This window comes from Chlorocebus sabaeus, chromosome 11, assembly GCF_047675955.1.
Source record: "Chlorocebus sabaeus isolate Y175 chromosome 11, mChlSab1.0.hap1, whole genome shotgun sequence".
Lineage (NCBI taxonomy): Eukaryota > Metazoa > Chordata > Mammalia > Primates > Cercopithecidae > Chlorocebus > Chlorocebus sabaeus.
In genome coordinates this window covers 107,296,218-107,312,079 of record NC_132914.1, presented here as the reverse complement: position 1 = coordinate 107,312,079, position 15,862 = coordinate 107,296,218, and the positions used below count along the sequence as shown (strand labels likewise).

Below are 15,862 nucleotides of genomic sequence, written 5' to 3'. Positions count from 1 at the left end.
TCCCAGCTACTTGGGAGGCTGAGGCAGAAGAATTGCTTGAACCCGGGAGGCGGAGGTTGCAGTGAGATTGTGCCACTGCACTCCAGACTGGGCAACAGAGTGAGACTCCGTCTCAAAAAAAAAAAAAAAAAAGAATCTTAGCCTTTTTAATGTCCACTGCTTCTTAAAGCTAATTTTGGGGGATAGTTAATAAATAATTTTATAAATAATAAAAGTAATGAACATATTGTTGAAATTTTGGAAAACAGAAAAAAGGAAAAGTTCACTCAAAGCCACTATCCCAACACAAGCTCTATTACCATATTGCTATTTTTCTTTTTTTGAGATGGAGTCTTGCTCTTGTCTCAAAGGCTGGAGTGCAGCGGCGCAATCTCCCCTCACTACAACCTCCACCTCCCAGGTTCAAGCGAATCTCCTGCCTCAGCCTCCCAAGTAGCTGGGATTACAGGTGCCTGCTACCACGCCAGGCTGGTCTCTCGCTCCTGACGTCAGGTGATCCACTCACCTTGGCCTCCCAAAGGGCTGGGATTACAGGCATGAGCAACTGTGCCCAGCCCATATTGGTATTTTTCCTTCCAATTTTTTTTTTCTTAAGTCTTGCTTTCTCACCCAGGCTGGAGTGCAGTGTCACGATCTTGGCTCACTGCAGCCTCTGCCTCCAGGGTTCCAGCGATTTTCCTGCCTCGGCCTCCCGGGTAGCTGGGATTACAGGCACGCACCACCATGCCTGGCTAATTTTTGCATTTTTAGTAGAGATGGGGTTTCACCATGTTGGCCAGGCTGGTCTCGAACTCCTGACCTCAGGTGATCCGCCCACTTTGGCCTTCCAAAGTGCTAGGATTACAGGCATGAGCCACTGTGCCTGGCTTTTCCTTCCAATTTTTAAAGCAAATTCTAAGGTCAATAATTCTAACTTATAAAGTAGTAAAATAGAAAGTACAGCATCTCTAAAATTTAATTTTTTTTCTAAAATACTTGATTCCTGAGTATACAAACATTCCTTTAAAATATTAAGATTAAAAATTCTTCACGTTAAATAAACTTCCAATTCCTAGTTTAGACATCTTTTAAACTTGACTTAAACTTTGAAAGAGTTGGCCAGGTGCGGTGGCTCACACCTGTAATCCCAGCACTTTGGGAGACTGAGGTGGGGGGACTGTGTGAGCTCAGGAGTTTGAGACCAGCCTGGGCAACATGGCGAAACCTCATCTCTACTAAAAATATAAAAAATTACCCAGGCGTGGTGGTGTGTGCCTGTAATCCCAGCTACTCGGGAGGCTGAGGCAAGAGAATCGCTTGAACCTGGGAAGCAGGGGTTGCAGTGAGCTGAGACAGTGCCAGTGCACTCCAGCCTGGGTGACAGAGCGAGATTCTATCTCAAAAAAACAAACAAACAAAAACAAACAAACCAAACAAAAACAAAAAAATTTTTGAAAGAACTGAGGAACACACTGTGTTTTAGAAGAAGAAAGTTTAAAATATTTTTCTATCCATGATTAGGTTAGTTTTAATATTAAGGAATCCAGCCCTTACACCACAAATTTTCAATAACTGCATTATAGAAACTTCTTTAAAAATTAAAAATTTAAGTCATACTAATGTACCTGAAGTCTAATAACTTGCAAATTTTCCTTTTAAAGAATAAATGTGTAAGCCTGACATCACCACAGATTCAGAATCCCTAGAGTAACTATATATGCTATTAAAAGTGTCCTGGGCAAAGTGCCCAAAATGAAATCAACCCTGTTCATCTGCTATCCTCTGTAATATAGAGGCCAATTTTCCCCTTCTCTATCTTGCTGTGCTCCAGAACTATTTTTAAAAGTTGAAAGCTATAAATGTTTCTGATGAAAGAACAAACCTACAAGTTACTGAGTGTGCTTTATGCTGATTGGTTATTATTTGATATTCATTATATATAATACCTAATGGAAGAGTAGTCTGGGTCAGATTAATCAGTTACATATGATTAAGCAATAGGTAGCCATCAAAGCATTCTAAGAGCTCTACTATTCCACAATTAATTAGAACAAAGAAAACACATTATCAATGTTTTTTCTTCCATTCATGGTTTCTTTTAATTATCATTTGGATTTTAAGTTATTTCTGAATCTTCAATGTCATACAAAAACCAAAACTGATGAACACATTGAAGCTAAATCTTCAGACTTATAAAACACAAGTACTAATTCCATTAGCTGCCAGAGCAATGGCCTGATCATTTGTGAAGCCTCTGGTAAACTCTGCTGTACACTCAGATGAGAGTAAGGGTAAAAATTGCCCTCCTCTTCCCTTCCATTCCTGGTTCACAGGGGTCAAAATGGTGGCTGGAGAGGTGGGCAGTAGATAAGAGAGCTGCATGAAGGTACCAGTAAGGTTGGGGAGCTGCATAGAGGCATGGTGGGGTACAGGGTTCAGAGGTCGAGGATACTGGGAAATGAGGGGACTTGGGAAGTTGTATTAGAAGTGTGGACCAGGAGCCTGGTGACTGGGGACACAGGGGAGTAGGGGGAGTTAATGGAAGTACAGATCAAAAGGCTGAATGGCTAAGGATATGCAATGATGGGGTTAGGGGCTGAGGAAACACACAGAGACACAGGCTAGCAGGCCTGGCAGCTGAGGACACAGAGGGGTGAGCGAGGAGTCATGGGGAATATAGACACAGAGGGTTAAAATGTGGTTGGTGGGATAGGGGCACAGAATTGGTGTGTAAAGAAGGAGGCCGGAGTAGTTGATAGATTGTTTAAATCGAGCAAACAAGCAAGTTAACGGATTGAGCAAATAAATAAATGCAATATAGAAAAAGGGAGCCAAATTTCTCAAAGCCAGAGAAGATACTGGGCAACAGAGAGAGACTCCATCTAAAAAAAAAAAAATTAAGACAACAATGAGATGCCATTTTCACACCCACCCAATTGGCAAAAATAAAAAATCTTTCAATATCAAGTGTTGGTGATGATGTGGAGGAAGTAGAGAGCGAGATAGGTAATTTAGAGCAACAGTCTGGAAAACAACTTGGCTTGTCTACTGAAGTAGAAACTGTACATATTCTATGGCTCACCAACTCCACTTCTACGAGTAGCAGGACTTCTCAAACTATCTGTTAAGGATAAAGGACCAGTTTTTAAAAAAATTTCTAAACATTTGTTCATCAGATACTTTTGTAAAATAATGAAAATACTGAGGTCAAATGACTATAAGGGTTTCTAAATGTTTCCTCTCAATTTATGTGGCTGCAGATTAGAAGAAACTAACAGTCTCTGAACTGAAACTAGTCTACAGACCACACTTTGAGTAGCACTGCTCCAGAGCAGAGCTTCCTAAATGGGGTATGCTCCGGTACACACACGTGCCACAAATATTGCAGGTGTGCCAAGATATTAATCCACTCAACCTTTGCAGTAGCTGGGCAAGATATTATAAAGAACTCTCAGCCAGTCACCTTTAGCTATAAATGAAAAAAATAATTTTTAAAGGCATAGGAGGTAAGCAACAAATTCTTAGAACATTAAGGAAAAACCTTCCCATAGTGTATCGTTAACAGGTAAACCAAACGAATTTGTCAGTAAAGTGAACTACAAAGCTTGCCACTGGGCAGGAAAGCCCATTATGGCAGCTATTACTACCCATATACATTTGTACAAATACCCATGTATTTGTACCCATATACATTTGTAATCTGTTAGTCCTCTATGAAAGAGCAGCCATCATTTTAGATGCTGAGATCAAATAAGATTAATACTTTGTGATTTATGCTAGCAGGTGCTGAGAGAGTACTCAGTTGTGTGAAACTCTAATCTTTATCTCTTTTGTAATGGACTAATGCTTTATAGTGCTAGCTTCTAGCTTCAGGATCAATTTTAAAGACTCGGCTCCCTTGTGATCAAAATGGAAACTGACAGATGTTCTTTTTCCTTTTGTGTATTTAATATGTTTTACAACCTTTAAGAGTGATGATCAGAATCTGAGCTAGCTTCTGTAATGGATAGGCAGTTTATTTCTCTAAGAATGTAACCATTTATAAATGTTTTTCGCTTATCAGAAAACTCAAAAGAATTAATGGATTCCAGGCATCATTCTAGATATTTATGTGAAACAAGAATTGCTGCTCCTACTGTAAATTTTCTCCCTCAATATCTGGCATGAAAATGATTTTCAAAGTAATTAGCTGTGAAGACTTAAGACTATCATATATTGGCTGGGCGCGGTGGCTCAAGCCTGTAATCCCAGCACTTTGGGAGGCCGAGACGGGCGGATCACGAGGTCACGAGATCGAGACCATCCTGCCTAACACGGTGAAACCCTGTCTCTACTAAAAAATACAAAAAACTAGCCGGGCGAGGTGGCAGGCGCCTGTAGTCCCAGCTACTCAGGAGGCTGAGGCAGGAGAATGGCGTAAAACCCAGGAGGCGGAGCTTGCAGTGAGCTGAGATCCGGCCACTGCACTCCAGCCTGGGTGACTGAGCAAGACTCTGTCTCAAAAAAAAAAAAAAAAAAAAAAAGACTATCATATAATAAGCACTTTATATTGTTTAAGAACCACAAAGCCTTTTTTTTTTTTTTTTTTTTCCTGAGACGGAGTCTTGCTCTTGTCTCCCAGACTGGAATGCAACGGCACAATCTCGAGTCACTGCAACCTCCACCTCTCAGGTTCAAGCGATTCTCTAGCCTCAGCCTCCCGAGTAGCTGGGATTACAGGCATGCTACCAGACCCGGCTAATTTTTTTTTTTTTTTTGAGATGGAGTCTTGCTCTGTCGCCCAGGCTGGAATGTAGTGGCATGATCTTGGCTCACTACAAGCTCCACCTCCCGGGTTCATGCCATTCTCCTGCCTGAACCTCCCGAGTAGCTGGGACTGTAGGCATCTGCCACCATGCCTGGGTAATTTTTTTGTATTTTTAGTAGAGATGGGTTTTCACCGTGTTAGCCAGGATGGTCTCGATCTCCTGACCTCGTGATCTGCCTGCCTCGGCCTCCCAAAGTGCTGGGATTACAGGCGTGAGCCACCGCACCTGGCCTAATTTTTGTATTTTTAGTGGAGACAGGGTTTCACCATGTTGGCCAGGCTGGTCTAGAACGCCTGACCTCAGGTGATCCTCCTGCCTTGACCTCCCAAAGTGCTGGAATTACAGGCATCAGCCACTGTGTCCAGCCAGAGCCATTTTTTAAAATAGAAAAGCACTAGGAACCCATAGAGAAATTAATACTACTTACTAAAGTTCAGTAAGTTAGAAAAAAATAACTAGAATGAACACTTTTCAAATACTGTTAGTACAACATCCAGGCTATTTTCCATTTCTTAATTAAATCACATCTTTGTCAGATATTTCATCAAATGATGTATAAGCATAGACAACTATAGGAATTGGCTGAAGGGAGTTAGGCATGAGATGAGATAGAACCAACTGTTTAGGAGTGGCATGAATATACACAAAGGCCACAGTCTTTCTGCTCATTTGTCAGTGTCTTGTGCTTTAGACAGAACTTCTGACTTGAAGAAAACCTGAAAAGGCCATCATATCATGCTCCAATAAATTATTTGGATTCCCTGAAGTCTGGTCTCAGAGTTGCTGTTTGTTTTAAGGCAAAAGAAAATGTTTCAAAGCAGTCTTTGTAATCTGCTAAAATGACAGTCTTTTTAAATCACCCATCATAACTAGTGCCATATAAACACACATACAAATACTATCCTAACCTTTTCTAACCTGTTAGTGGCACATTTTCAACTGTAAATTAGAAAATCTCACCAAGTCAAGCACAAGCAATGTAATTATCTACATATGGTAGTGGCTAGTTAACTGCTCAATCTTTTAAGAGAGTCTGTAATAATCAATATGATATATGTGGGTAGAAATCTGTATTAAATGAAATTTGTGACACAGGAACATCCATCTGTGGAACACAGTCAGTCACACAATCCAAGGTCTCTGTGCTTCTATTATAAATCAAATCACCACCACACAGCTGTTACTATCTCTAATGGGTGCTTCGACTGCTGTCCAAGCAGTTAATTATCCAGAAAAAAAAAAAAAAAATCCATGAAAAGTTTTAAAATTTGGGGTTAAAAGTGTGGCATTACCTAGACTGCATGCATAATGCACTACACTTCTATTACAGTGAACTGAGCCAAATTTATTTGATTCTGTTTTGTTCTATCTCTTGGGAAATTTTAGGGGCCTCAGGTCCTGCTATGAACTCTAAAGAGTACAATGTGATTTGAAAGGTTCTAAAAATATCACAGGTTTGCCTGGGCTCACTTAGAAGGGTGGATGATTCAATTACAAGTGTCAAAATTTGATTCCTAATTTTTCAGGACCTGACAGCTGCAGCACATCTTGCCAGGATTCCCTTATCTTCAATGTGCTTCTCTTTGAAGTATTTTAAGAAGATTTCATAATCTTTCCAATTTAGCTCTAGGATTTCTGTCAGTAGCTGTAGAATGAATTGGCTGGCCCTTTCTAAAGCTGCTTATAAATATTACTTGACCAAGCATATTTTAAAAGTAGCTGTAACTGTGAAACAGCTGAGCTTCTTGTAATGGTCAGGGGAGAAAACACAATGGACTATAATACACCCATACACCATAAACCAGGGGTGACCTTTCATTGCATGAGTTCCAATGGAACCTTAACCAGAGGTTCATTTGTCGCTATAAAAAAAATTCAGATCCCAAAGGCATGCATTCATACAAATGATCACTTTGGGAAGGGCACTAGTACTGTATATCATTGGGACCGGTTTTTTGTTTGCTTTTTCAAATTATGAAAGCAGAGAATCAGAGAGATCAAGGTGACTACGATGGTAAAATCACTAGCTACTGGCACTACTACAAGAGGCACATGTTCTATTCTTTGTCCTTCCAGTAAGTGAGAGAGTCTTCAAGCTTAGATTGCTGCCTATGAAACAGCAAAAATCATACTAAAAGAGGTAGCTGAAGGCTACCAGATTAAATGGCAAATTTAAGTTTCCTACCAGGTATTTAAAAAATAATACAGGCATGAACCACCACACCTGGCATAATCAGATTTTTTAAGATTAAAAAACCCAGCCATGCGCGGTGGCTCACACCTGTAATCCCAGCACTTTGGGAGGTCGAGGCGGGCAGATCACAAGGTCAGGAGATCGAGACCATCCCGGCTAACATGGTGAAACCCTGTCTCTACTAAAAATACAAAAAAATTAGCTGGGCGTGGTGGCAGGCGCCTATAGTCCCAGCTACTCAGGAGGCTGAGGCAGGAGAATGGCGTGAACCCAGGAAGCAGAGCTTGCAGTGGGCCAAGATAGCGCCACTGCACTCCAGCCTCGGCGACAGAGCAAAACTCTGTCTAAAAAAAAAAAAAAAAAAAATTAAAACACTCAAAATACTCATCTCCAATGTTCTACTTACTGCACACATTACTTCAAAAATGTCCCTTATCTGGGCTGGGTGAGCTGGCTCAAGCCTGTGATCCCAGCACTTTGGGAGGCCGAGGTGGGCAGATTGCTTGAGGTCAGGAGTTCAAGACCAGTCTGGCTAACATGGTGAAACTCCGTCTGTACCAAAAATACAAAACGTAGCCGAGCATGGCGGTGGGCGCCTGTAATCCCAGACACTTGGGAGGCTGAGGCATGAGAATCGCTTGAACCTGGGAGGCGGAGGTTGCAGTGAGCTGAGATCATGCCAGTACACTCCAGCCTGAGTGACAGAGTGAGACTGTCAGCCTGCTCCATTACTGAAGAAAGCTCAAGTGGTAGACATTTTTCTCTAGTCAATCAAATATTTCATTCTAATCACCATTCGTTGATCCTAATTTGGCTTTCTCATAAACAAACAAACAAACAAAAACCACTAATCCATTCGTGTCAGGGGTCCCCAAGACCATCTCTAGATTCAGTGATTCACTGGGAGGACTCAAAGCATACAGTCATACTCTTGGCTATGATTTATTACACTGAATACCAAGCAAAATCAGCAGAGGGAAAAGGCACATGGGGTGAAATCTGGAGGAAACCAGGTGCAAACTTCTAAAAGTTGTCTCCCACTGCAGTCACAGAAGGCATAATTAATTCCTCCAGCGATGAGTTGTAACAACACACATGAAATGATCAGGGAGGCTCATTGGAGACTTAGTTCCCAGGGTTTTTACTAGGAGCTGATCATCTAGGCACATTCTGCCTACCCTGTACCAATATTCCAGGAAGAGGAGAGAGAGAGAGAGACAGAGAAAGAGAAAAAGAAAGAGAGAGAGAGAAAGAACGAAGGAAGGAAGGAAGGAAGGGAGGGAGGGACGGAGGCAGGCAGGGAGGGAGAGAGGGAGGAAGGAAAGGCAAGCAGGAGCTCGACATAAACCACACTCTTCATATACTTTAGGCAAGGTGAGCCATTCTTATCAGCGAATGGCAGGAATCCATCTAAGAACCAAGTTCTCCCAGATGCCAGCCAAGGGCCAACTTTGCAAGCAGACCTTTCTAGGGATAGCAGTCTCAGGCCTGCATGTTAATTTTTTTCTGAACACCATCTTTTTCATAATCCTTTATTTATTATGTCGTTCTTCAGTCTTTTATTCCTTAATACATAATCAATTCCCACTGTGTCTTTCTCTAGTCTTTTGTTTCAATTAATACATAATCAATTATTGATATGAAAGTTTCCAGACTTTTCATCCATTTTAGTCACGCTCATATGGGACTCTGGCATGACTGTCTCTTTTTTTTTTTTTTTTTTGAGACAGAGTCTTGCTCTGTCGCCCAGGCTGGAGTGCAGTGGCGCGATCTCAGCTCACTGCAAGCTCCGCCTCCCGGGTTCACGCCATTCTCCTGCCTCAGCCTCCTGAGTAGCTGGGACTACAGGCGCTGGCCGCCTCGACCGGCTAGTTTTTTGTATTTTTTAGTAGAGACGGGGTTTCACCGTGTTAGCCAGGATGGTCTCGATCTCCTCACCTCGTGATCCGCCCGTCTTGGCCTCCCAAAGTGCTGGGATTACAGGCTTGAGCCACCACGCCCGGCATGACTGTCTCTTAAAACATGAAGTCAAAAATATGAAATAATACTCCAGGCATAATTAGACCATAAAAAGGATACTTTTTAAAAATTAATGTAGTATAATCATTTATGCATTTTTAAAAGCTGTGTTAGTAATAGATGATGTGTTGAATTGGCAAACAAAACCTGAATTCTACCACATTATATTTATTATAATCCCATTAATGGCATTTTGTTTAAGCACAGTGCCTCTATCTACCAAGAAGATTCTGAACTATAGTTCCATCATGTGTTTCAGGTTGACTATTTCTTCCAGCTTTTTGTCATATGCAAACTATTGATGGCTCTACAGCCAGACTGCTAAATCCAACTCCTGGTTCTACTACTTACAAGAAATGGGGTATCAGGCAAGTCAGCTTAAACCCTCTGTGTGTCTCAGATCCTTTATCTGTAAAAACTGGGAATAGTAATTACAGCCAGGCACAGGCTCACGCCTGTAATTCTACCACTTCAGGAGGCCAAAGTGGGAGGACTGCTTGAGGCCAGGAGTTTAAGACCAGCCTGGGAAACACAGTGAGACCACATCTCTACAAAACAAAACAAAACAAAAAAAGAAAATTAGCTGGGCATGGTGGCTCGTGCCTGTAGTCCAAGCTTCTCAGGAGGCTGAGGTGGGAGGATCACTCGAGCCTAGGAGTTTCAGGCTGCAGTGAGCCATGATCACACCACTGCACTCTAGCCTGGGTGACAGAGTGAGATCCTGTCTCTGGAAAAAAAAAAAAAAAAAAGAAAGAAACCTAAATAAAAAAAAAATTGTACTTACAGAGTTGTACAATGACATAAATGAGAATAATGTATATAAGAAGACTAGTATGATATCTGGCACATTGTAATTGCATAATTTAAAAAATTATTATTTATCTAAAATATTGATAATAATAAACAAATTAGGATAAAGGGCAAATCTCCATGGCATTTTGTGTGTGTACATTTCCTCAGAGATGACAGCAATCAAAATATTTTGAGACTATCAATTCAACCAGATTTATATTAAGATATACTTAAAATCCAATATAAAAACCTTTGAGATATAAAAACAGTAAAACATTCATTATTATTTATTTTCAGTTACGTTAGCAGGGTGTAATCGCTAAACTAAATGTAATCATTTAATAGAGTGTAGTTTCTATCACCTTCCAAATACTGGTATGAAGAGAAAGAAATCAAGATTGACTGGATGGGTAGGAAAATGTATCTTTTATCACTGAGAAGATCATTTCAACTGTTCAAGCAATTCCTACTTATGTCAGGACTCTGGCAGAATAAGAGATAAATACATGCCTGTGCTTATTCCTGTGTACTGTCTTACTTTATGAAAATAAAATGTTAAAATGATAAAGTACAATGGAGGGAAAGTACTTCTAGAAACTTCATCTTTTACTAATAAGGAAAACCAATGAAATACTAATAAAAAGGCCTAGTAAAGAAAAAATGTCTGTAGCATCTGCAATCAGAAGAGCTAAAACTCTTAGACAGTATGTAACATCTGGAATATTAACTTTAATGGCAGTAGGAAGCATCAAAATGTATACTTCACCACCAAAATAAAAACTGCTAATGGACCTCTAAAAAGAAAATGACAAATGAATATAAATCATTGTATCACTGTATACGTCTAGAACTTGTTACATTTATGTTTATTAACACGTTATGTTCCTAAATTTTTCCACGATAAGATCAATCAAACTACATATGGACAATCAAGGAATAAAGTTTTACATCCAAACAAATGGCTGTCATATAATTTCCCGCAAATAAACACTTCCAATTAATGATTGTTCACAGTATAGTCCTCTTTAGAGTCAAATATGAATCCTAAAATTTACCCATTCTAATGGTGCCATCTCCAAGGCACTACTGGAATGGGTAAATTTTAGGATTCACATTTGATGGTAATCAAATATTGCCATTAGGATGGCAATATTCTCTTACCTGTTAACTGTGTGACTTTGGGCAAATTATTTCAATGTCTCTATTTCTCAGGTTACAAAATGGAGGTAATATTTACTTCAGAGGCTTTCCAAGAGGATGAATTAGGGTATATTGTGAGATAACATAAAATTTACCGCTTTAACCATTTTCAAGTATACAGTTCTGTGGTTTTAAGTACATTCACGTTGCTGTATAACCATCACTAAAGCTGTATTTTTTAAGCTTTCAAGACTGAGCATGCAGTAACTGCTCAGAGAATGGCAGCTAAAATTACTCTCATTAGTGCTATCTTATTCTATCTTAAATTTGTGTAAATTATTTATTCCTAAACAGAAACTATTTCATATTTATTTCCACTAAATTACTCCCAGTCTGAGAAATACTAGTTTCATCTTTTAAGCTGTAAACTATATTTCTAGCTTTCAAATTCTTCATCCAAGTGAATAACAAAAATATACAAATACTAAGAACTAACACACTGAGCATTTACTATGTGCCTAGTGCTGTTCTAAGCATGTTCAATTAATCCTCAAAATAATTTTAGGAGTTATATCCTACAAACATTCACATTTTACAGCTGAGCATAAAGAGGTAAGGAACTCGTCCAAGGTCAACCATCTGGTAAGCGGCAAAACCAGGATTTGCACTGAAACAACCAAGTTCTAGAGCCACTCTTCACCACTCCACTATGCTGCCTCTCACACACATAGTAACATACCACCCATGGGAATGATTACTTTCAGATGCCAGGTGTTATATGTTGACTGAGCCTTTGAGTTTCTCAGAAGCTTTAGCATCTATTATTTCATGTGCCTTTCCCAGAGATAATAAAGAGCAATCAGCCCCGTTTTGCAGATAGAGAAGACTCAGGGAGGTCAAGTAATTTGTTCAAGGTCAACAGACCTTGGAGAGGTCCTGGGTTTTAGCTTGGCCACTTACTAGTTGTGTGAAACTGCAAACTCCTTGAGCATCACTCAACTGTGAAAGGGAAATGATAACAACACCTTTTACAAGAAGTAAAAAAAGTATCTGTTTGCAAAGTACCTGGCATAGAGCTTTGTATAAAAAGTGCTCAATAAACATGATTCCCCCTTTCCTCATTTTGCGTGCGATTCCTGGCATAGTGTTCTTTCCAAACACCATGCCACCAATTATCAATACCTTCTCACCAACTGTGTTAACAGATGGGGGGCAAAGGATATGATTTTTTGGAGATTACTATGTGATATCAAACCAGAAACCTCAGTGAACCATGTGATACCAAATCAGGCACCTCAGTGAATTATACCTCCAGCTGTATTATATAATTTTAAATATAAGAAACTTCTTTTATTTTGTCCATATGGCCTATCACTTTATCAAAGTAGAAAATAAAATTGGTATACCAAGATTTGTTCTTTATATAATTATGCTTAATGTTCCCCAATACCTTCTGTTCTTTTAGGTAACTGCCAAATACCTTACTTGATTTGTTCTGTTTCCGACCAGACATTGTTCAAAAATTATCATTTCCAAATGCTATCTTTTTCCCCTTAAAAAAAAGAATGCTTTTTTTTCCTGTCACTAGATCCTTCTCCTGTTCACCATGATTTCTCAAAAATAAAGACTAATAACTTGGCACTAGGTTTTTTCCCTCACATTTCCACAGAGGGAACATCTAATACTGAATTATAAGTACTATTTATGCCAAATACAGCCATAACAATTAGTATTTTTTGCCATTTAGGCAGCATTTTCTTAAGAAAAGATAAAAATGCCAGGAGATGGCATACTCTCTTGTAAAGTGAAATTGCTGCATAATTAATCTTTTGTTTTTTCCTCCAGACAGCAAGGATGTCACGAAGCATGCACTGTTGACTTCCAAATATCATTTAAAACACTCCCTCCCATGTCTTAAAACAATTTGGAAGTGGATGTTAAAAGCCAAGGGAATTTTTCAATCCCATGTTGACTTCCTGAATCTTCCCCAACAAGCTAAAAGGCACATTGGGAGGGTACAAGCAGAAGTACCACAGAGAAAAGTGGTACTATGGGAACAATTCATTTGTTTGGCACAGTGAAGGTTCCCGCCAATTTGTAACAGTATGGATTCAACAACTTTTCAAAGTCAAAAATGAGGTTTGGACAAGAGTAGCTTTCCACAATAGCTTTTGCTGAGATCTAATAGCTAATACAAAATGTAAAAGCCTGTAAAAATTGGTAAAGTCCAGACAATGTTTAGGAATTAAAATATGACCTATCACTTTATTTTGCTAAAAAAGCACCAAGCTAAGATATTTGACTTCATGTATTCATTCATTCCTGGGCTAATTTTATGAAAAGAGGATGGAAAATTGTATTTTTGGTGCTTGAGTTTAGCCATCTATAAAAAATATTATTTGTCCTACTAATCTTATGAGTCAGAAGGATAAATGAAACAAAAGCTATTAAAGTATTGTTCAAAATTTAAAGTATATAGCAATGTGAGATACAATTGTATTTTTTTAAACTTGTAAGCCTCTATGATGAGGTCATTTTAATCATGTCAGTCCCACCAGACAAGTATACATTACTGACAAAATAACTTAATGATATTTTCTTAGCCCTTTATGGAAATACATTTACCAACAAATATAGATTTTTGTATTATCTGTTTGCTACTAATGTTTTTCACTTTTATAATTTAATATTTATAAATAATTAAATCCAATATAAATTCACTTAATTAATAAATGAAAATTTGGGGTCAGGCACGGTGGCTCACACCTGTAATCCCAGCACTTTGGGAGGCTGAGGCGGGCGGATCATGAGGTCAGGAGTTTGCCAGCCTGACCAACATGGTGAAACCCCATTTCTACTAAAAATACAAAAATTAGCTGGGTGTGGTGGCATCCACCTGTAATCCCAGCTACTCACGAGGCTGAGGTAGGAGAATCACTTGAACCCAGAAGGTGGTGACTGCAGTGAGCCAAGATCACGCCACTGCACTCCAGCCTGGGTGACGGAGCAAGACTCCATCTCAAAAAAAAAAAAAAAAAAAAAGTGAAAATTTGGAATATAGTATCTCGTAAAATCACTAACATATCTGCCATTTTACATCAATAAATTCTCAGTATGGCCAGGTGTGATGGCTCACGCCTGTAATCCCAGCACTTTGGGAGGCCAAGGCAGGCAGATCATCCAAGGTCGGGAGTTCGAGACCAGCCTGGCCAACATGGTAAAACCCTGTCTCTACTAAAAACACAAAAATTAGCTGGGCGTGGTAGCAGGCATCTGTAATCCCAGCTATGTGGGAGGCTGAGACAGAAGAATCACTTGAACCCGGTAGGTGGAGGTTGCAGTGAGCAGAGATCCCGCCATCGCACTCCAGCCTGGGTGACAAGAGTAAAATTCCATCTCAAAAAGAAAAGAAAAAGAAAAAGAAAAAAAAATCTCAGTATTATTGCAAAAAGACTATTAAGTTTTAAATAAGTTTTATAAAATAAGATTAACTTCCCAATATTAACATTCAAACTAAGAAAGTCAAACACACTAATAGTTTCACATAAAAACAATACTTATACCCTTGTCCCATGAAATGGTTCAGCTTACCTCATCTCCCTTTAAAACTTCAGTACCATCGAATTCACGGGTCTGATTTCTCTTTACTGATGCTTCTCTCTCTAGGCTGGCTAACTTCTCCTTGGCCTCCTGAAGTTCTTCAGCTTTGGCTTCTTTTTTACGGGAAATGATAGATGCCTGATTGAGCATTAAATATGAATATATAATAAGATATACAAACAGCTTCCTATTATCTTGTGAAATTATCTATTTTTTAGATTTTACCAAGTTATATTTTCAATATCAGCTTGGTCTCTCCTAACCAATACTCCTTGCCCTACTACTCATCATCACCAATTATACTGAATATGAACATACAACGTATATTAAATACCAACCTACAAACACTTTGGAAGACAAAGCTCTGAAAATGTAAGACATATCAGCAGAGAAACAAAAATGTGCTAATAAGAAAAATATTAGGCCAGGTGCAGTGGCTCAAATCTGTAATCCCAGCACTTTGGGAGGCCGAGGCAGGCGGATCATGAGGTCAGGAGTTTGAGACCAGCCTGACCAACATGGTGAAACCCCATCTCTACTAAAAATACAAAAATTAGCCAGGTATGGTGGTGTGCGCCTGTAATCCCAGTTACTCAGGAGGCTGAGGCAGGAGAATCGCTTGAACCCGGGAGGTGGAGGTTGCAGTAAGCCGAGATCACGCCACTAGGCTCTAGCCTGAGTGACAGAGCAAGACTCTGTCTCGGGGGGAAAAAAAAAAAAAAAAAGAAGGAAAAGAAAAATATTAAAGTCTTCTCACATAACACTCAAATGCTAATGAAAATACATCCTAGTTCAAGTCAATAGAAGGTAACACCAAGTCTACTGTATTTTTACATGGTGGGTTTCCCTTTATTGGAAGAAAAAAAATGCTTCATTCTCAAAACTACAACACGGGTCATCTTACTAAATTCAATATCCATACTTTTAAAATGAAATATTAAAACATCTATTATATTTGGGCCATTCTAATAAATAAAATGCAGGTTCAAACTCAAACATCTGACTCACCAGAATTAGACAAATGTTTACAAAATGCAAATAGCTACTCTTAGCAGCATTTTATATTAGCTAGTAACTGTTGGGAAATTTCCTTAAATGAACCATAGGTGTACTAGTTTAAGAAAAACATTAGCCAATCTGTCTTAAGAGAAAGGATACAAATAATTTTTCAAGAAAATATGACAGGGGAGCGAAATCTCTAGCACAAATCCTTAAAAAAAATTCTATTGTCCTTTTTTTAAAAAAATGAAAAGACAGGTGATGATGAAGGAATGTTTCACTCCATAGAACTATTCTAGCTTAAACAATGAAGGAGGCTGAGTGCAGTAGC

General features: G+C 39.1%; 1 protein-coding gene across 9 annotated transcripts in view; it reads right to left on the bottom strand.

Annotated features, from left to right (window-relative positions):
* IFT81 (intraflagellar transport 81) overlaps nucleotides 1–15,862 on the bottom strand; it is an 88,896-nt gene that overhangs the window by 38,718 nt on the left and 34,316 nt on the right. For all 9 annotated transcript variants that reach the window (XM_073021090.1, XM_008004676.3, XM_008004680.3 and 6 more), the window contains one exon: nucleotides 14,524–14,670. In XM_073021090.1, coding sequence (XP_072877191.1) covers nucleotides 14,524–14,670 — 147 coding nt within the window. The remainder of the gene's footprint in view (nucleotides 1–14,523; nucleotides 14,671–15,862) is intronic.